The sequence below is a fragment of the Tachyglossus aculeatus genome, chromosome 21 (genome assembly GCF_015852505.1).
Source record: "Tachyglossus aculeatus isolate mTacAcu1 chromosome 21, mTacAcu1.pri, whole genome shotgun sequence".
Taxonomy (NCBI): Eukaryota; Metazoa; Chordata; class Mammalia; order Monotremata; family Tachyglossidae; genus Tachyglossus; species Tachyglossus aculeatus.
The window spans coordinates 18,547,524-18,569,933 of NC_052086.1; the positions used below are offsets into that span (position 1 = coordinate 18,547,524).

Sequence of the window (22,410 nt, forward strand, 5' to 3'; positions counted from 1 at the left end):
TGAAGGGAGGAAGAGAGCTAGCTTGGCGGATGGGCAGAGGGAGGGCATTCCAGGCCCGGGGGAGGACGTGGGCCGGGGGTCGACGGCGGGACAGGCGAGAACGAGGTACAGTGAGGAGATCAGCGGCGGAGGAGCGGAGGGTGCGGGCTGGGCTGGAGAAGGAGAGAAGGGAGGTGAGGTAGGAGGGGGCGAGGGGATGGACAGCCTTGAAGCCCAGGGTGAGGAGTTTCTGCCTGATGCGCAGATTGATCGGTAGCCATTGGAGGTTTTTGAGGAGGGGAGTAATATGTCCAGAGCGTTTCTGGACAAAGATAATCCGGGCAGCAGCATGAAGTATGGATTGAAGTGGAGAGAGACACGAGGATGGGAGATCAGAGAGAAGGCTAGTGCAGTAGTCCAGACGGGATAGGATGAGAGCTTGAATGAGCAGGGTAGCGGTTTGGATGGAGAGGAAAGGGCGGATCTTGGCAATGTTGCGGAGCTGAGACCGGCAGGTTTTGGTGACGGCTTGGATGTGAGGGGTGAATGAGAGAGCGGAGTCGAGGATGACACCAAGGTTGCGGGCCTGTGAGACGGGAAGGATGGTAGTGCCGTCAACAGAGATGGGAAAGTCAGGGAGAGGACAAGGTTTGGGAGGGAAGACAGGGAGCTCAGTCTTCGACATGTTGAGCTTTAGGTGGCGGGCGGACATCCAGATGGAGATGTCCTGAAGGCAGGAGGAGATGCGAGCCTGGAGGGAGGGGGAGAGAGCAGGGGCAGAGATGTAGATCTGGGTGTCATCAGCGTAGAGATGATAGTTGAAGCCGTGGGAGCGAATGAGGTCACCAAGGGAGTGAGTGTAGATTGAGAACAGAAGGGGACCAAGCACTGAACCTTGGGGAACCCCCACCGTAAGAGGATGGGAGGGGGAGGAGGAGCCTGCAAAAGAGACTGAGAAAGAACGACCGGAGAGATAAGAGGAGAACCAGGAGAGGACGGAGTCAGTGAAGCCAAGGTCAGATAATGTGTTGAGGAGAAGGGGGTGGTCCACAGTGTCAAAGGCAGCTGAGAGGTCGAGGAGGATTAGGACAGAGTATGAGCCGTTGGATTTGGCAAGCAGGAGGTCATTGGTGACCTTTGAGAGCGCAGTTTCCGTGGAATGAAGGGGACGGAAGCCAGACTGGAGGGGGTCGAGGAGAGAGTTGTTGTTGAGGAATTCTAGGCAGCGCGTGTAGACAACTCGTTCAAGGAGTTTGGAAAGGAATGGTAGGAGGGATATGGGACGATAACTAGAAGGTGAGGTGGGGTCAAGAGAGGGTTTTTTTAGGATGGGAGAGACATGGGCATGTTTGAAGGCAGAGGGGAAGGAACCAGTGGAGAGTGAGCGGTTGAATATGGAAGTTATTACTAAGCGCTTGGGAAGTCCAAGTTGGCAACATATAGAGACGGTCCCTACCCAACAGTGGGCTCACAGGCTAAAAGGGGGAGACAGAGAACAAAACCAAACTTACTAACAAAATAAAATAAATAGAATAGATATGTACAGGCAAAATAAATAAATAAATAGAGTAACAAATATGTACAAACATATATACATATATACAGGTGCTGTGGGGAAGGGAAGGAGGTAAGATGGGGGGATGGAGAGGGGGACGAGGGGAAGAGGAAGGAAGGGGCTCAGTCTGGGAAGGCCTCCTGGAGGAGGCAGGCACCTCTTGGCACCTAGTAAGCACTTAACAAATACCTTTAAAAAAATAGAATAATAATAATTATTATGATATTTGTCCATTCAACCCACGTATTCAATTTGTCACCAAATCCTGTTGGTTCAACCTCCACAACATTGCTAAAATCCACCATTTCCCCTCCAACTAAACTGCTACCCTTTTAATCCAAACATTAATCCTCTCCTGCCTCGATTACTGCATCATTCTCCTTGCTGACCTCCTTGCCTCCTGTCTCTCCCCACTCCAGTCCATACTTCACTCTGCTGCCCAGATCATTCTTCTGCAAAAATGTTCAGTCCATTTTTTCCCCTCTCCACCAGAACCTGTGAGCCCGCTGTTGGGTAGGGACTGTCTCTATGTGTTGCCAACTTGTACTTCCCAAGCGCTTAGTATAGTGCTCTGCACACAGTAAGCGCTCAATAAATATGACTGAATGAATGAACCTCCTGTTATTGCCCATCCACCTCCACATCAAACAAAAACTCCTTACCACTGGCTTTAAAGCACTTAATCCCCTTGCCCCCTCCTACCTTATATTGCTGCTCTCCTACTTCAACCTGGTTCCACACTCTTCCTCCTTTAATGCCAACCTAATTTTCATATCTCGAGTTCACCTACCTCACTGGTAACCCCTTGCCTACGTTCTGCCTCTGGCCTGAAGCTGCCTTCCCTTACAGTGCTCTGCACACAGTAAGCGCTCAATAAATACGATTGATTGATTGATATCCGCATTTGATCACTCTCCCCACCTTCAAAACCTCATCAAAATCACAGCTATCCAAGAGCCCTTTCCCGCTAAACCCTCATTTCCTCTTGTCCCCCTCACTTCTGTGTCCCCCTTGCACTTGGATTTGCATCCTTTATTCACCCTCCCTCTCTATCCATAATTTATTTATATTAATGTCCGTCTCCCCCTTTGGACTGTAAGCTCACCGTGGGCAGGGAACACGTTTACCAACTCTGTTGTTTTGTACCCTCACAAGTGCTTAGTACAGTGTTCTGCACACAGTAATAGCTCAATAAATACAAGTGGTTGATGATTGAAAGATTAATCAGGGAAGTCCCTGCATACAGTAAGCACTCAATAAATACGATTGAATGAAAGTCCTCCTGGAGGAGATGTGATTTCAGAAGGGCTTTGAAGATGGGGAGAATAATAATAATAATGATGGCATTTGTTAAGCACTTACTATGTGCAAAGCACTATTCTAAGCGCTGGGGGAATACAAGGTGATCAGGTTGTCCCACGTGGGGCTCACAGTCTTAATCCCCATTTTACAGATGAGGTAACTGAGGCGCAGAGAAGCTAAGTGACTTGCCCAAGGTCACACAGCTGACAGTGGGCAGAGGCAGAATTTGAACCCACAACCTCTGGCTCCCAAGCCCATGCTCTTTCCATTGAGCCACCCTGCTCTAAGTCTGGAATAGTTAAGTCTGGAATAGTTCATGTGGACAGTGGGTATGGGAGTCAAGGGAAGAGAAGACATTTTGCTGAGCAGAGGGGAGTCAAGATGAATTCAAGGAGGATGTAGTTAAACTGGTGCCTGGATTTCTGCCAAAAATCCTCCATGGCAATAAGCGCAGGAATGGAAGAAGCGAACTAAGGAGTCAGTCCGGGCCTGGGGGTTGATCATCATCAATCGTATTTATTGAGCGCTTACTATGTGCAGAGCAGAGGGTTGATGGTACAAGTCTGACAGAGGGAATCAAGCCAGCTTGAAAGATAGTTTGTAACACTTGGTAGGAAAGAACTCTAAAAAATAATAGTAATGGCATTTATTAAGCGCTTACTATGTGCAAAGCACTGTTCTAAGCGCTGGGGAGGATACAAGGTGATCAGGTTGTCCCACGGGGGGCTCACAGTCTTAATCCCCATTTTACAGATGAGGTCACTGAGGCACAGAGAATAATAATAATAATGATGATGGCATTTATTAAGCGCTTACTATGTGCAAAGCACTGTGCTAAGCACTGGAGAGGTTACAAGGTGATCAGGTTGTCCCACGGGGGGCTCACAGTCTTAATCCCCATTTTACAGATGAGGGAACTGAGGGACAGAATAATAATAATAATAATAATAATAATAATAATAATAATAATAATAATAATAATGGCATTTATTAAGCACTTACTATGTGCCAAGCACTGTTCTGAGCACTGGAGAGGTTACAAGGTGATCAGGTTGTCCCACGGGGGGCTCACAGTCTTAATCCCCATTTTACAGATGAGGGAACTGAGGGACAGAATAATAATAATAATAATAATGGCATTTATTAAGTGCTTACTATGTGCCAAGCACTGTTCTAAGCACTGGAGAGGTTACAAGGTGATCAGGTTGTACCACGGGGGGCTCAAAATCTTAATCCCCATTTTACAGATGAGGGAACTGAGGCACGGAGAAGTGAAGTGACTTGCCCAAAGTCACACAGCTGACAAGTGGCGGAGCCAGGATTTGAACCCATGACCTCCGACTCCAAAGCCCGGGCCCTTTCCACTGAGCCATGCTCCTTCCCTAAGTGACTTGCCCAAAGTTAAGTCACTCAAGTTAAGTGACTTGCCCAAAGTCACACAGCTGATAAGTGGCGGAGCTGGAATTTGAACCCATGACCACTGACTCCAAAGCCCATACTATTTCCACTGAGCCATGCTGCTTCTCTAACTCTAGTAAGAAATAACCTGCTTTTCGGTCCGTGGCAAAGCTGGACATTTTCATTCATTCAGTCGTATTTATTGAGAACTTACTGTGTGCAAAGCACTGTAGTAAGTGCTTGGGAGAGTACACTACAACAACAAACAGACTCATTCCCTGCCCACAACGAGCTCACAGTTAGAGGGGGAGACTGCATTAATATACAGGTATCAATAAATAAATTACAGATATATACATAATTTTCAGAGGTAACATTGCTTGAGAAACTTTGGGGATGAATGGAAAAAGGGAGGGAATTAGCCTGGAGCTTTAGAATATTTCAAGTGAGATTAATCAAAAAAAGGTTTATTTAAAAATAAGACAGATGATAGTAAAATAACCCCATCATTCATCCAAGTTCATCATTGTTTTTGACAAGATAAGTGAGGGGCTTCTTGCTCCCAATACCTGAAACCTATTATCCGGATGACAACTGAGGTATTAAAAGGCGTGGTCTAGTGTATAGAGCACAACCTGAGGGTCAGAAGGACCTGGGTTCTAATTCTGGCTAGGCCACGTGTCTGCTGTGCGACCTTGGTCAAGTCACTTCACTTCTCTGTGCCTCATTTACCTCAGCTATAAAATGGGGATTAACACTCATTTACTGGGGCCAACCCGATTAGCTTGTATCTACTCCAGGGCTTAGTTCAGTGCCTGACACATAGTAAGCGTTTAACAAATACCATAAAAAAAGAGTAGTATGTGGAGGACTTGTAACAACTGTCCACTGGTAACATACAACAGATGGCAATACCGTAGAAACACTTCCCTAATCTCACTTTATTCTTTAATCTTTATCAACCACTGCTTAATTAACTCGTTTTCTCAGGCACCACGGGTATGTTTGACCTGAAATCTTTTTTTTTCTTTCTCTTCCACGCACAGTTGGGACACAGCAGGGCAAGAAAAATTCAAATGCATCGCATCGTCTTACTACAGGGGTGCCCAAGGTAAGCCAAACGGTTCACTGCCTGAATCCAGTTAATTTCTGAAGACCCGAATCTTTTATTGCTGTTGACAATTTGAACCATTTGTCTCGGGAGCTTCCATTTTAGCAGAGAAAACTCCAAGTCCAAGTACCCTCAGTTTACCTGTTAGAAGAGAGTTGTGTCCTTGGAGAACTCCTTGCTAAGGAAAACTCACTTTGTAATTGTCACTATGTCCGATGCCGCACACATGCTCACGACTGTACTAAGCGCTGGGGTAGATACAAGATAATCGGGTTGGAAACAGTCATTGTCCCACACAGGGCTCACAGTCTTCACCCCCATTTTACAGATGAGGTACTGAGGCACAGAGAAGTTAAGCGACTTGCCCAAAGTCACACAGCAAAGTGGCGCAGCCAGGGTCAAACCTTACGTCTGACTCCCAAACCTGGCCTCTTTCCCAAGGCCACACTGCTTCTCAATTTCCTACTGTGTCGTGCTGTACCCAGACAGGCTTGCAATGTTCAGAGAATATTCCCCAATTCAGCCAACGTTTTCTCGCTAAAATGTGTTGTGAAAGGGTGTTTTAATAATAATAATAATAATAAAAATGATGGTATTTATTAAGCCCTTACTATGGCAGGACTGAGGGGACTGTCTCTCTCCTTTGTTTCTATTTGCATCCTCCTTCTTTCCACCTACCCACTGCCCCTTCATTCCCCCTGAAACAAAAATTCTCACTAGGTAAACTATCTCAGATACAACCTACCGTTCCCAGGATGATTGTGCTGGCCTACATGTTTCCTTTGCTGCAGTTCATCCGGTCTAGAACGGTGACTGCCATACAAAATGTCACTTTTTCTTAACTACAGTGGTAGGATGAAACTGTTTACTTTCTCAATTAACATCAGTGTTCTGCTTATTTTTGCCCCTCTCGTTTCTGCAGTTATTATAACAGCATTTGATCTGGCTGATATCCAGACCTTGGAACATACCAAGTAAGTCTCTGGATTTCCGTTACATCTTTGAGGGTTTAGTTGGTAGTCCGCCGCCTGAAATGAAATTTGGAATTAGGATTTACCATCTGCATCCAGGAAATTGTGAACGGGTTATTTACCAAGCTCTGAGATGGAATTGTTTGGAATGCTTTTTTTTTTTCCTGGATTCTTATACCTCTTAATCTCTTTCTGATCACTGAAATATCCGCCGTACTTTCTGGTCAGGTCTTCTCAGACTTAATTATATAGATATATCAGTCAATCGTATTTATTGAGCGCTTACTGCGTGCAGAGCACTGTACTAAGCGCTTGGGAAGTACAAGTTGGCAACATATAGAGACAGTCCCTACCCAACAGTGGGCTCACAGTCTAGATATATCAGGTAGCACCACAAATTACCCAGGTAACTAAGGCAATTGAGACTTTTTTACCCTGAATTATTCACCTTAAATTAATCTTCAGATTCAGTAGGTAATTGCCAACCACCCAAATTTATGCAACATCCTACTCCATCTTAAGAGCATATCAATCAATCAATCAATCAATCAATCGTATTTATTGAGCACTTACTGTGTGCAGAGTACTGTACTAAGCGCTTGGGAAGTACAAGTTGGCAACATATAGAGACAGTCCCTACCCAACAGTGGGCTCACAGTCTAAAAGGGGGAGACAGAGAACAAAACCAAACATACTAACAAAATAAAATAAATAGAATAGATATGTACAAATAAAATAAATAAATAAATAAATAGAGTAAAAAATATGTACAAACTTTTATACATATATACAGGTGCTGTGGGGAAGGGAAGGAGGTAAGATGGGGGAATAGAGAGGGGGACGAGGGGGAGAGGAAGGAAGGGGCTCAGTCTGGGAAGGCCTCCTGGAGGAGGTGAGCTCTCAGCAGGGCCTTGAAGGGAGGAAGAAATAATAATGATAATAATGGCATTTGTTAAGCGCTTACTATGTGCAGAGCACTGTCCTAAGCGCTGGGGAGGATACAAGGTGATCAGGTTGTCCCACTTGGGGCTCACAGTTTCAATCCCCATTTTACAGATGAGGTAACTGAGGCACAGAGAAGTTAAGTCACTTGCCCAAAGTCACACAGGTGACAAGTGGTGGAGCCGGGATTTGAACCCATGACCCCTGACTCCAAAGCCCGTGCTCTTTCCACTGAGCCACGTTGCTTCTCTGCCTCAACTCGACGGCATAAGAGGGAAGAGGAGAGGACTACTAGGAAGGATGTCCTATTTCAGTCTCTTTTCTTACCATTGTCTTTGGAGTTTGCTTTTGCAAAACTCTTTTCCGCGGCCCCTCTTTATCTTTTCCTCTCTTTCCCCTTCATTTAGTTGCACCCTTCCTCCTCTTCTCCCTACTCCCTGGCAATCATTTCTGCTTTTCCTTTTCCTCCCCTGCTCCAGATTTCCTCTCCGTCTCGTCACTTTGATCACTCTTCCCCATCTGTGTTCCAGGCAGTGGTTAGAAGATGCATTAAGGGAGAACGAGCCAGATTCCAGCCTTAAATTTCTAGTGGGAACAAAGAAAGATTTATTGGTGAGTGTAAATTTGTTTCTAAAGGATAATCCCCAGGTGCTTTTAATTAGCTGGCAGTTGTAATCCGGGGGAGGAATGGACTAACCATGTTGAAAATCGTTTTTATCGTCACCGTGAAGGGTTGTGGTGGAAATTATATATTTATGTGCTTCTGTGAACCGTCTTTTTCAGTGTCTGTTACGTAGTTACGCTTTTGCGCTTCGGGTGTGTTTTTGTTCGAGTGCCTGTGTTTTCCCTCTTTACTGTATTAGAACATAAATTCTTTGAGGGTAGGGCTGTGACTTGTGATTTCCTTTTAATTCTCCATATCGCCATCAGCATTACAAATCGTACATTAGCAGCATGTAGTGCAGAACCCTGCACATAGTGGACACTCAGTAAGTAACCTAATCCCGGCTCTGCCACTTGTCTGCTGTGTGACCTTGGGCAAGTCATTTAACTTCTCCGTGCCTCAGTTACGTCATCTGTAAAATGGGGATTAAGCTGTGAGTCCCGTGTGGACATGGACTGGGTCCAGTTGATTATCTTGTATCTACCCCAGTGCTTCCCCTCTCAGGGTCGCACCTGGAGAGTTTCCAGTACTCTACCAGTCTCGGCTACGGGAGGATGAGTCAAACAGAGGCATAGCCATTTCTAGCTTGGGCAGTGGCCAGCGGGTGGAAGGCAATTTGCTATAAATAAAAACTCACCCATGCTGGGCGGTAGCAGCATGGGAGAGAGTTGAGGGCGAGACACAAGTTTACTGCGCGGAAGGAGGCAATGTTAAACCACTTCTGTATTTTTACCAAGAAAACTATAGATCCGCTACACCAGAACGATTGCAGATGGAGAGCAGGGTGTACTGGGAGAGATGTGTCCGTGGTGTGGCTATGGGTCAGGAACGACTCGACAGCGTAAGACAAGACCCCAGCGCTTAGTACTGTGTCTGGCACATAGTAAGCACTTAACAAATACGATTAAAAAAATACCGTACTTTGATCGGAGACCAATTCATTCAGTTGTATTTATTTATCGTCATCATCATCAATCGTATTTATTGAGCGCTTACTATGTGCACAGCACTGTACTAAGCGCTTGGGAAGTACAAATTGGCAACATATAGAGACAGTCCCTACCCAACAGTGGGCTCGCAGTCTGAAAGGGGGAGACAGAGAACAAAACCAAACATACTAACAAAATAAAATAAATAGGACAGATATGTACGAGTAAAATAAATGAATAAATAAATAGAATAATAAATATGTACAAACATATATACATATATACAGGTGCTGTGGGGAAGGGAAGGAGGTAAGAAGGTGGGGATGGAGAGGGGGACGAGGGGGAGAAGAAGGAAGGGGCTCAGTCTGGGAAGGCCTCCTGGAGGAGGTGAGCTCTCAGCAGAGCCTTGAAGGGAGGAAGAGAGCTAGCTTACTTAGCTTATTTAGCGCTTACTGTGTGCAGAGCACTGTACTAAGGGCTTGGGAAGTACAAGTCGGCAACATATAGAGACGGTCCCTACCCAACAACGGGCTCACAATCTAGAACGGGGAGACAGACAACAAAACAAAACGTGTAGACCAATGCGAGCAGCCATTAGAATGTTCCTTCTAGCATTCTTTAATGCCGCAGTCAGAAACGTCATACCGCAAAAGATGGAAACTAATCTCGGCCTTTATAATATTTCTAATGATCTTTTGTTCTTGTGACTCCCCAGGCCCCTAAGGCCATAAAGAGATGCAGTATGTGACAACAGGAAAGACCTGCTGGAATACAGTACAAAGTGTCTACTGTGTACCCAGTTGTGAATTAGTAGTTTCTAGAACCTTCCCCTGTCACAAAGAATTCTTAACTTATACTTAGCTGACTGGGTCCTTCTATGTTCCTTTAAGGGCAGGGAACAGGTGTCTGACATCTGTTTTGCTTTCCTAAGCAATCAGTCCAATGTTTTGTCCTCGGTAGGTGCTCAGTAGATATCAGTGATGATGATGCGATGAACATTTTGCAAGGGTGAAACAGGCGCTTGCAGTTGTCGGGGGTGCCAAGGACAAATCTGCAAAATACTAAAACAGAAGAGATCCATTCCCGCTACTCTAAAGAAACCGCCCTGTCAGAGGTCACCAGTGATCTCCTTCTTACCAAATCCAATGGCCTCTACTCCATTCCTAATGGTCCTCAATCTCTCAGCTGCCTTCGACACTGCCATCTGGAAACGCTATCCAACCTTGACTTCACTGACTCTATCCTCTCCTGGTTTTCCTCTTATCTCTCTGGCCGTTCATTCTCAGCCTCCTTTGTGGCTCCTCCTCTGCCTCCCACCCCCTAACTATGGGAGTCCCTCACGGTTCAGTTCTGGGTCCCTTTCTATTCTTCATCTACACCCACTCCCTTGGAGAACTCATTTGCTTCCATGGCTTCAATTACCACCTCCATGTGGGTGAAACCCAAATCTACATCTCCAGCTTTGATTTCTCTCACTCTCTCCAGTCTCGCATCTCCTCCTGCCTTCAAGATATCTCTACTTGAATGTCCTCCCATCACCTCAAACTTGACGTGTCCAAAACTGAGCTCCTTATCTTCCCACCCAAAACTCTATCTGCCCCTTGAATTTCCCATCACTGTAGACAGCACCGCCGTCCTTCCTGTCTCACAAACCTGTAACCTTGGCATTATCCATGACTCCTCTCTGTCATTCAACCCACATATTCAATCCATCACTAAATCCTGTCGGTCCCACCTTCACAACATAGTTAAAATCCGCTCTTTCCTTTCCATCCAACTGCTACCACGTTAAGTCAGTCACTCATCCTGTCCGGCCCGGATTACTGCCTCAGCCTCCTTACCTCCCAGCCTCCTGTCTCTCCCCATTCCAGTCCATACTATTCATTCAATCATTCATTCATTCAATCGTATTTATTGAGCGTCCTTGACGTCTCAGCTGCCTTCGACACTGTGGACCACCCCCTTCTCCTCAACACGCTATCCAACCTTGGCTTCAGAGACTCCACCCTCTCCTGGTTCTCCTCTTATCTCTCCAGTCGTTCATTCTCAGTCTCTTTTGCAGGCCTCCTCCCCCTCCCATCCCCTTACTGTGGGGGTTCCCCAAGGTTCAGTTCTTGGTCCTCTTCTGTTCTCGATCTACACTCACTCCCTTGGTGACCTCATTCGCCCCCACGGCTTCCACTATCATCTCTACGCTGATGACACCCAAATCTACATCTCTGCCCCTGCTCTTTCCCCCTCCCTCCAGGCTCGCATCTCCTCCTGCCTTCAGGACATCTCCATCTGGATGTCTGCCCGCCACCTAAAACTCAACATGTCCAAGACTGAACTCCTTGTCTTCCCTCCCAAACCCTGCCCTCTCCCTGACTTTCCCATCACTGTTGACGGCACTACCATCCTTCCCCTCTCACAGGCCCGCAACCTTGGTGTCATCCTGGACTCCGCTCTCTCGTTCACCCCTCACATCCAAGCCGTCACCAAAACCTGCCGGTCTCAGCTCCGCAACATTGCCAAGATCCGCCCTTTCCTTTCCATCCAAATTGCTACCCTGCTCGTTCAAGCTCTCATTCTATCCCGTCTGGACTACTGCATCAACCTTCTCTCTGATCTCCCATCCTCGTGTCTCTCCCCACTTCAATCCATACTTCACGCTGCTGCCCGGATTGTCTTTGTCCAGAAACACTCTGGGCATGTTACTCCCTTCCTCAAAAATCTCCAGTGGCTACCAATCAATCTGCGCATCAGGCAGAAACTCCTCACCCTGGGCTTCAAGGCTGTCCATCACCTCGCCCCCACCTCCGTCACCTCCCTTCTCTCCTTCTCCAGCCCAGCCCGCACCCTCCCCTCCTCTGCCGCTAATCTCCTCACCGTACCTCGTTCTCGCCTGTCCCGCCATCGACCCCCGGCCCACGTCATCCCCCTGGCCTGGAATGCCCTCCCTCTGCCCATCCGCCAAGCTACCTCTCTTCCTCCCTTCAAGGCCCTACTGAGAGCTCACCTCCTCCAGGAGGCCTTCCCAGACTGAGCCCCTTCCTTCCTCTCCCCCTCGTCCCCCTCTCCATCCCCCCATCTTACCTCCTTCCCTTCCCCACAGCACCTGTATATATGTATATATGTTTGTACATATTTATCACTCTATTTATTTATTTTACTTGTACATATCTATTCTATTTATTTTATTTTGTTAATATGTGTGGTTTTGTTCTCTGTCTCCCCCTTCTAGACTGTGAGCCCACTGTTGGGTAGGGACTGTCTCTATATGTTGCCAACTTGTACTTCCCAAGTGTTTAGTACAGTGCTCTGCACACAGTAAGCACTCAATAAATACGATTGATTGATCTCCCACTCTCTTCTGCATTTCCCTGACTTGCTCCCTTTTCTCCCCCTTCCACAGCACTTATGGATATATCTGTAATTTATTTTTTTGTATTGATGTCTGACTCCCCCCTCTCCCCCAGACCGTAGGCTCATTATGTATGCACTGTTGAACATATCTATAGATTATATATTTTAAATCATTAATGTATATTAATGTCTGTCTCCTCTTATAGACTGTAAGCTCAGTGTGGGCAGGGAAAGTGTCCTCCAACTCTGTTGTATTGTACACTCCCAAGTGTTTAGTACTGTGTTCTGCACATAATAAGCGCTCAATAAATACTATTGATGACAGTGATGTTTATCACTATATCTATCACTTTTTATGGTTTAATTATCTTCTCTTTCCCTTTTCTGCTCTCCTGGTCTCTCTTTCCCCCCCCGAAGATTTCCTTGGGGTTCTTTCTCTTGGGGCTTTTATTTGCTATTATTCCCTGTATTTTTTTCTCCTTATCCTGTTTATTGAGCTCTTACTGTGTGCAGAGCACCATAGTGCTTGGGAAAGTACAATACAATGATAAAGACACATTCCCTACCCACAACGAGCTTACAGTCTATAAGGGGGAGCAGACATTAATATAAATCAATATTTTATAATATATAATTTATAGATATGTTCATCAGTGCTGTGAGGTTGAAGCTGAGGGGAATATCAAGTCGCCCCAAGTTCACAGATCCAAGCATACAGATCATCATCAATCGTATTTATTGAGCGCTTACTGTGTGCAGAGCACTGTACTAAGCACTTGGAAAGTACAAGTTGGCAACATATAGAGACAGTCCCTACCCAACAGTGGGCTCACAGTCTAAGAGGGATGGCACAGAAGGCAGCATTAATGCAAAATGAGTTGTGGAACGTCTTATGTTGATCACAAATTAGCAGTTTACCTCATATGAACAAATTTTTTTTGAGACCCTGGATCACGCAGGGGAAACCAGATTTTTAAAAATTCCATAACTGGCTTTCTGGTCCTATAGCCTTGTGCAGCAGAATAGCGGACATATTTATGTTCACCTTCTCCTTGAAATTCCTGGTCTAATAATAATAATGGTATTTGTTAAGTGTTTACTGTGTGCGAAGCACTGTTCTAAGTGCTGGATGATGCCATCAGGATTTCACACGCGTACTTTCTCCTTGGATGGGGTCAGAGAAATGAGAAAAAGACACAGCTGAAAGCTGGAGTTCTGATATGGGAATCTACCAAGTGTTTGCTTTCCTTTAAGGCCAGATCGTATCAGCTATGTGCAGCAGGCGATGTAATTTCCTGCTGTTTCTTCCAGTCAGGTGCTGTTTGTGAGAGGTCTGAAACAGATGCCATCCAGGTGGCCAATGAGATGCAGGCTGAATACTGGTCAGTTTCAGCCAAGACAGGTTCGTTAGAAATTTTGCTTGCAGATGCGCGGGAGTGTTTCCAGCCAGAATCACTTGGCGAGGCCAATGTTAAGCAATATACATTTTGAAAGGTGGGAAAACCATTCTTCTACAAGAATACTCGGTACCAACTCTTTGTTGAAGTTTCTTTTGAAGTTTACCACCATGATGCTCTAGGTAATATATTAGGTCATCATCTATGCAGCAAAAAATGCTTGAAATCCGAATTCTGATGGTAGAAAACATGGGCCCGGGATGACTGGGTTCTACGTGGCTCAGTGGAAAGAGCCCGGGATTTGGAGTCAAAGGTCATGGGTTCAAATGCCGGCTCCGCCAATTGTCAGCTGTGTGACTTTGGGCAAGTCACTTAACTTCTCTGTGCCTCAGTTCCCTCATCTGTAAAATGGGGATTAAGACTGTGAGCCCCACGTGGGGCAACCCGATCACCTTGAATCCCCCCAGCACTTAGAACAGTGATTTGCACATAGTAAGTGCTTAACAAGTACCATTATTATTATTATTATTATTATTATTATTATTATTATTATTATTATTATTATTCCCAGCTCTGCCACTTGCCTCCTGAGTGACTTTGGGCAAATCATTCACTTTTGTTTGCCTCAGTTGCCTCATCTGTAAAATGGGGAATAAAACTTTGAGCACCATCTGGGACAAGGACTGTGTCCAACTTGATTAGTTTGCATCTATCCCAGCGCTTAGTACAGTCCCTCCACATAGTAAGTGCTTAACAAATACCATAAAAAAATTATAGTCTGAAACAGTGGCATGGTCCTCTCATGTAGACACAGAATATGTTGGTGTATCCCTGCCTCACCCCCCACCAGCCCTCCTCCCCATCCCCAACACACATATCCAGTAGTGCAGCCTAGGTATGGCCTAATGCATAAAGCCCGGGCCTAAGAGCCAGAAGGTCATGGGTTCTAATCCTGCCTCCTCCACTTGTCTGCTGTGTGACCTTGGGTTTAACACAACTTTTCTGTGCCTCAGTTCCTTCATCTGTAAAATGGGGATTAAGACCGTGAGCCCCATGTGAACAGGGAATGTATCCAATCTGATTATCTTGTCAGCACTTGGAAAAGTGCCTAGCACCTAGTAAGTGCCTAACAAATACCATTATTATTATTACTGTTATTATGGTATTAAGGCTTCCCTGTTATTCCCCAGGGGAAAACGTGAAAAATTTTTTTTCCCGAGTCGCTGCTGTGACATTTGAGCAATCCGTGCTGCGGGAACTGGAGAAGAGAGGTAGCTGCCGGACTCAGATCGGAGAAGGAAACTTCATCAGTATGTTCAATATTCTTTATTCCTTGATTATTTTTCCGGGTTAGGGGACTAAGGAGAGAGGGACATGTCGATTCTCAAAGGCTTATTCCCCGTAAGGCGGTAAGGTACATCAAATCACTTTTGATTTTTCTCCTTACAGAAATAGAAGGGAGCTCAGCGGAGAACCAGGAGAGAAGCAGCCATGCCAGCCCCAGCTGCTGTTAGCTGGAAACTCATTGCTGAGAGGTTCGATTTACCTCCGCTTTCTGTGGAGCATGATTTGTCGATTTGTGGGTTAGGTGACTGGAGACGTAGAGTCCGACTTGAGGCGGAGAAAGTTCCGGAGCCATTCCATTTAAGAAATTCAAAGTCAAGTCATCTCTGAAGAGTGAGAAAGATGAAGGGGAAATGTATCGCCATGATTTGATAGGCGCTTCCAGGCAGACTTACTCTGAGGCTGTTTTCCAGCTGAGGAGCTTTTAGCAGCCTTTCCTAAGACACAGAGATTGTACCATGGGGCTGGCAGATGTCGATCATAGGGGATGCGGTGCCATGTTGGTTTATAATTCCTCCCTTTCCACTTAGGAATTGGTAGATTTGATCGGAGGCTCGACACCTGTGTAATCCAACCTCTTATGCAAGTTTGGAAGCCCATCTTTCCAAGGGTTTCCTAGGCCTTCATATGGCTAATCATATTTGTCCTTGGGAGGCCTGGGAGAAATTAATATTTAAAAACATTTTGAGTCTTTTAAAAGTGATTTCAATCCCACTCACGGAGAGTAGAGGCTCAAGCCCCTTATGGAAAGTACAAGAGAGCACTGAATTGCTTTCGATTCACTCCAGACTCCTTCTAGCTCTGTGATGCCATGAAAGTTTCAGCTTCCAGCTACCATGTTTCTAGAAATAGAAAGCCTAATACTGTGCTCTGCCCCGAGAAACATTTCCATTCACCTGATCTGACTCACCGTGAAGCAAATTCACTGACTTTAACCCTTTTGCCAATAATTCCTCTTCTCTTTGACAGCGACATTGAATAACGTTGTTTTAAGACCTTCGGCATTTCATCTGGTTCACTTTTTATCTTCTCCCGGAGGAATGCAGATCACATTGAACAGAGGAGAATCTAAAAGAGAGCAAATGGCGGGAGAAAAGAAAAATCATTAAACGATGAAAAATCAAATCACAAAAATATTTACCGTGCTCTGCAGTGGGGTAATAGACCCTCCTACAATAAGGACTCCTACGTCGCGGAAAAGATTCCTTGGCGTTACCAAGGAGACGTCCCAGGAGCAGAATCTGGTGTCCCAAATCCTCAACCAGGCTGCTGCTGTTTTTTCCTGGAATGTGCATTGCTGTGCTGGGGCTACTGCCCACCAGCCCTGAGAGTAAGGGCAGCAGAGGGAGAATGAAAAGAAGAAGAAGCCATGCCATGCTACCTCTACTTCTCCCACCCCACCTCCACACGGACAACCCAAACAGCCCACCGATACTAGCAAACAGGATGTCCGCTGTGTAGGATCTTTGGCCCATTTCTAGAGAGGAAATCCAGAGGTATCCGTTGTACTTCACTGGTTACACTGAAGAATTGATTTTCTTTAACAGACCTTTACCCCCATTTTACCTTTCGTGGCTCGGTATTCTGGGTCACCCGTCCATAAGAACAGGCGTAATAATAATAATAATGGGATTTATTAAGTACTTACTATGGACATAGCACTGTTCTAAGCGCTAGGGAGGTCACAAGGTGATCAGGTTGTCCCACGTGGGGCTCACAGTCTTAATCTCCATTTGACAGATCAATCAATCAACCGTATTTATTGAGCCCTTACTGTGTGCAGAGCACTGTACTAAGCGCTTGGGAAGTACAAGTTGGCAACCTATAGAGACAGTCCCTACCCAACAGTGGGCTCACAGTCTAGAAGGGGGAAACAGAGAACAAAATCAATCAATCAATCAATCGTATTTATTGAGCACTTACTGTGTGCAGAGCACTGTACTAAGCGCTTGGGAAGTACAAGTCGGCAACACATAGAGACAGTCCCTACCCAACAGCGGGCTCACAGTCTAGAAGGGAGAGACAGAGAACAAAACCAAACATATTAACAAAATAAAATAGAATAGATATGTACAAGTAAAATAGAGTAATAAATATGTACAAACATATATAGAGTCACAGAGAAGTTAAGCAACTTGCCCAAAGTCACACAGCTGACAATTGGCAGAGTCAGGATTTGAACCCATGACCTCTGACTCCAAAGCCCGGGCTTTTTCCACTGAGCCACGCTGCTTCTCATGTAGGCATCCTGTGTAAGGGTCCACCTTCAACAATTCATATGATTCTTTTGGATTGCCCTGAATGCTGAAGCCAGTCCATTCACTAGATGCCTATTGCTGTCCCAAGTACAGCTTTCTAGGTTAACTTGCTTTCTGAATTCTGGGTTTTAAACATCCCAAAGTACTAGAAGAGTCGCACGTTTCTACAGCAGTGGCTCTGAGAAAACGCCCGAGGGTTCACACAATTGAGCATAGCCAGGTTGGGAAAAAATAACCAATTTTACCAACCTGACCTGATTATACTGCAGCCTCCCTCCTGTGATCCCTAACAGTCGATTAGGCTTTATCAACTTTATAAAATCCCTAACGTGACTGAATTAACTTTGGTGGCCGGGAGGAGTTTGTCTTTGTATTAATACTGGATCCAGCAAAACTGATGGCAGGCTAAATCCTCGCCTTCCAGAATCAGTCACCTGTGTAGGAAGCCGGAAAAATCATAGGATTAAAGCTGTTTCACACAGCACCTGGAGGAGTTGGTGTGTTTGATGGAGGTGAGCTCAGGGTGTGTTAGAGTATACTCAGAAAAAGGCTCTTGCAAAACTCGAGCTGCAGGTAAATCTTTCTAGTTTCCCCACTGAATTCACTGTAGGTCACTCTTCCCGTGATAATTGTTTCAGGGGTATGGATCAGCTAGCTTGTGTGTTGTTGATTTTAGGATTATGTGGTGATGGTACCGCACATGTCAATTTCTGAATTATAACACTGATCCCATAGTCTGTGAGCCCTGTGTGGGGCAGAGACTATGTCTAACCAGATTATTTTATATCTACCCCACAGTGTTTGACAAATAGTGCTTAACAAATACTATTAAAAATTATTATTATTATTACTACAAGACATGTACAACCTCAGTAACAGTGCCTTCCTTACATACAAACATGTGACAGGAAGATTCCTAGTCGTGGTCATAACAATAATAATAATAATAATAATAATAATAATTGTTCAGAGCTTACTACGTGCCAGGCACTCTTCTAAGCATTGGGGTAGATACATGGGAATCGGGTTGTCCCATGTGAGGCTCACAGTCTTCATGCCCATTTTACAGATGAGGTCACTGAGGCCCAGAGAAGTTAAGTGACTTGCCCAAGGTCACCTAGCTGGCAGAAAAGCAGCGTGGCTCAGTAGGAAAGAGACTAGGCTTTGGAGTCAGAGATCACGGGTTCAAATCCTGGCTCCGCCAATTGTCAGCTGTGTGACTTTGGGCAAGTCACTTAACTTCGCTGTGCCTCAGTTACCTCATCTGGAAAATGGGGATTAAGACTGTGAGCCCCACGAGGGACAACCTGATCACCTTGTAACCTTCCCAGCGATTAGAACAGTGCTTTGCACACAGTAAGTGCTTAATAAATACCATCATTATTATTAAGTGGCAGAGCCAGAATTCGAACCCATGACCTCTGACTCCCAAGCCTGGGCTCTTTCCACTAAGCCACGCTGCTTCTCGGTGGTACTTAGCAGCAGCAGTGCAACTATCAGTCAGTCAATGATATTTATTGAGCGCTTATTGTTTGCAGAGCACTGTACTAAGCACTTGGTAGAATACAGTATAACAGAGTTGGTAGACACTTTCCCTGCCCACAACAAGCTTACAGTCTAGAATTCAACATCTCAAAAGAAAATACTTTTTTATATAGCAGATAGAGAGCAGGAATTTATTCCCAAAGGAATCTGTATGGGCTGAAATTGTCAGTGCTTTAGAAAACGCTGATAAATGCACGGGCTTAGATCCACAGTGGGTTACTCTATGGAATGGTAGGAATGGCGAGGGAAAAGTAGGAAATGGTGAGGTACATTCCTAACCATTATGATGGATCAAGGAGTCAGTAGTACTTATTGAGAACCAAAACTCTAGGCAGGGGACTGTACTAAGTGCTTGGGAGATTATAATAGAGTTAGTAGGTACCATCCCTGCTCTCAAGAAGCTTGACAGATGCTAAATGACAGGTTGAGGGAAGTAAAACAGCAATTTGCACATAGTAAGCGCTTAATAAATCAACCAACCAATCGTATTTATTGAGCGCTTACTGTGTGCAGAGCACTGTACTAAGCGCTTGGGAAGTACAAGCTGGCAACATATAGAGACAGTCCCTACCCAACAGTGGGCTCACAGTCTAAAAGGGGGAGACAGAGAACAAAACCAAACATACTAACAAAATAAAATAAATAGAATAGATAATAAATGCCATTGTTATTATTAAAAGAGTTTAAGGAGAGATACTTAAGGGCTGTGCTTGTGTGTGGTGGGGCGAGATGAGTATTTAAGTGCCTTCAGGGTGCTGGATGTCAAGAGGACAACAATCAATCAATCAATCAATCATATTTATTGAGCACTTACTATGTGCAGAGCACTGTACTAAGCGCTTGGGAAGTACAAATTGGCAACATAAAGAGACAGCCCCTACCCAACAGTGGGCTCACAGTCTAAAAGCAGTCCACTATCAGACTATGTCCCCTAAAATCCTGCAACCCTAAATTACACCTGTCATCAGCTGCTTAGAGTTCCAGGTAACTTCAGTGAGAAGAAAGAGAAGCCCCTAACCTCAGTAACCACACCTTTTTTTCCGTGAAGGGAAGAAACAGCTCTGTTGCCTACATCAGGAACTCTAGGGAGGTAATCAGTACATCAGAGGACACATTCCCTGTTGTGGTTAGGAAGAAATCAAAAAACGACTGAGGTTAGTAAGGAGAAAAGAAATTGCAAAGGGAGGGAAAAAGAAGGAATAGCATTGGAGGAAACTTGCTCAGTGTCTAGCACCAGAACACATAAGAATCTCCCAACTGGGCAAGTAGAGTGACTTCCCACAATGGAATTAGATCCCTTAAAGGAAGCAAGCTGGCAGCCTGCAGTTCCCAAAGTTGGGCCCAATCTAGCCTCCCTTATTTTATACTGAGTTTGTGCTCGGAGCTAAGACCAGAGGAAGGAAATTCATTTCTACCTTGGATAACAGGGGAGGGGAAAAGGAGTGGAGTAGGTAAGGTTATTTTATCCCATTGGGCTCCAAAACAGGACTTCTTTTGCTACATAAAATTGTACGAATATGCACCCCTTCCTCTGTGCCGGAAACACCTGAGCAATATCAGGGGAGTTCCCCAGAGCACAGCGAGAAAGGGAAGCCCTGACAGACTGCAAGTGCTGACAATAGGGTGGGTGTCCTCAGGAACTCTATGCTTCAGTAGCCCTGAAAAATCAAAGGAAAGAAAATAGGGGTGGAATAAGAAACAGGTAGCTCTAGGAACTAATTCAGGGAAACCCTTTGTACCCAAGTGTGTTCCTTACTCAACTTCAGGAATAAAAACTTCAAGTGTTTGTAATTTGTGAAGACGTGAGCAGTGAATTCTGTTTACGTCTCCAAATGGTTGAAACCCAGAACACAAGCTAAATATGTGAGCTCCATGAATGGTCATATGAGATGAGAGGTCATGGGTTCAAGTCCCGACTCCGCCAACTGTCAGCTGTGTGACTTTGGGCAAGTCACTTAACTTCTCTGTGCCTCAGTTACCTCATCTGTAAAATGGGGATTGACTGTGAGCCCCCTGTGGGACAACCTGATCACCTTGTAACCTCCCCAGTGCTTAGTACAGTGCTCTGCACACAGTAAGTGCTCAATAAATACGATTGAATGAATGAATTAATGAATGAATGAATGAGATGCCATCCCTCAAGGAAGGGGAAGGATGGGGGGGGAAAACACTTTTTAGAAATCCTCTGACTTCTTTTCAGCATCACTACCACTTCATGAAAAATAATAAGAAACCTAATTACAGTACCCCAGTTACCTTTGGATTGGAGGAGTTTGAACCTGGGAATCAGTTTAGGTCGTTAAACCAGTGCTGGCTGGAGAACAAATGGGAGTGATAATGTCAGCCTAACTAAGTGGCTATAGATATTGTGAAACACAAGGTGAAGGAGTGGAGTGATGGATGTGACTGAAGGTCAGAGGTTATTTCAGGCAATATTTGGGGAATTTGGTTCTCATAATTATGAGCAGGGAATATGCTAATTCTGTTGTATTTTACTCTCCCAAGCACTTAGTACAGAGCTGTGCACATAGTAAGTGCTCAATAAGTGCCATTGATTGATTGATAGAAGTGAATGGAGGTGAGGAGTAACTCAGTACAGTGCTTGGCACATACTAAGCCCATTACAAATATCACCATTACAAGTAATTCCTCACCTTCATTCACCTCTGACTAGGTGAAGAAGTCTGGGTGAAAAAGATTAAGGTCCTACATAAGAGGAAAAAAAGACACCTTTTCAGCACCATGTATTTTCTCAGTTTACCACAATTGATATGAGCAGTTTTAGGACTGGAATCTATTTATTCTGGAAACTGACAGTCTTTTGTTCTGTGACAGACAGGTTTCCTGCTTAGTCTATGAGTTCCACGTGGTACCTGATTATAATAATAATAATAATAATAACAATGGCATTTGTTAAGCGCTTACTATGTGCAAAGCACTGTTCTAAGCACTGGGGAGGGGAAACAAGGTAACGAGTTTGTCCCATGTGGGGCTCACAGTCTTAATCCCTATTTTACAGATGAGGTAACTGAGGCTCAGAGAAGTTAAGTGACTTACCCAAGGTCACACAGCAGACGTGTGGTGGAGCCGGGATTCGAACCTATGATCTCTTACTCCAAAGCCCGTGCTCTTCCCACTGAGCCATGCTGCTTCTCCATGATTATCTTGTATCTACCCCAGTGTCCTAGGACACTGATGCCCCTTGCTTAGAGGAGATTGCCAAATCTGCCCTTGAATTAGGAATTAACACTATTAAACTTGTGGTCTGATTGCCCTAAGCACTTGTACCCGGGGTTTCAAAGAATCAATTCATCCAAGTGATCTGGGTGAGGTTGGAAGAAATAAAAGTGGACTAAAAGCTACAACACGGAACAAAGTCATCTTCAAAAAGTCACCTGGAAGGCTGAAGGAGCAATGAGCTTAACCTCTCTGTGCCTCAGTTACCTCATTTGTAAAATGGGGATTAAAAAAATGTGAGCCCCACGTGGGACGATCTGATTACCCTGTATCTACCCCAGTGCTTTGAACAGAGCTGGCACATTGTAAGCACTTAACAAATACCATAATTATTATTATTGTTACTATCAAGTGCCACAGCGAACTGAGACATGAACTACACAAACATTCCTACTCCTCCTTAGGGTCAACGCAAAGGGGAAATAAAATGGCT

General features: G+C 45.0%; 1 protein-coding gene across 4 annotated transcripts in view; it reads left to right on the forward strand.

Moving 5' to 3' along the window:
• Positions 1 to 16,062, forward strand: part of RAB36 (RAB36, member RAS oncogene family) — a 47,050-nt gene extending 30,988 nt beyond the window's left edge. For 3 of the 4 annotated variants that reach the window (XM_038763116.1, XM_038763119.1, XM_038763117.1), the window contains 7 exons: positions 5,281 to 5,345; positions 6,268 to 6,319; positions 7,738 to 7,870; positions 13,508 to 13,598; positions 14,784 to 14,903; positions 15,043 to 15,128; positions 15,907 to 16,062. In XM_038763116.1, the coding sequence (XP_038619044.1) occupies positions 5,281 to 5,345; positions 6,268 to 6,319; positions 7,738 to 7,870; positions 13,508 to 13,598; positions 14,784 to 14,903; positions 15,043 to 15,107 (526 nt within the window). In that variant the 3' untranslated portion in view covers positions 15,108 to 15,128; positions 15,907 to 16,062. The remainder of the gene's footprint in view (positions 1 to 5,280; positions 5,346 to 6,267; positions 6,320 to 7,737; positions 7,871 to 13,507; positions 13,599 to 14,783; positions 14,904 to 15,042; positions 15,129 to 15,906) is intronic. The other variant, XM_038763118.1, reaches the window with a different exon arrangement.
• Positions 16,063 to 22,410: the final 6,348 nt, after the last annotated feature.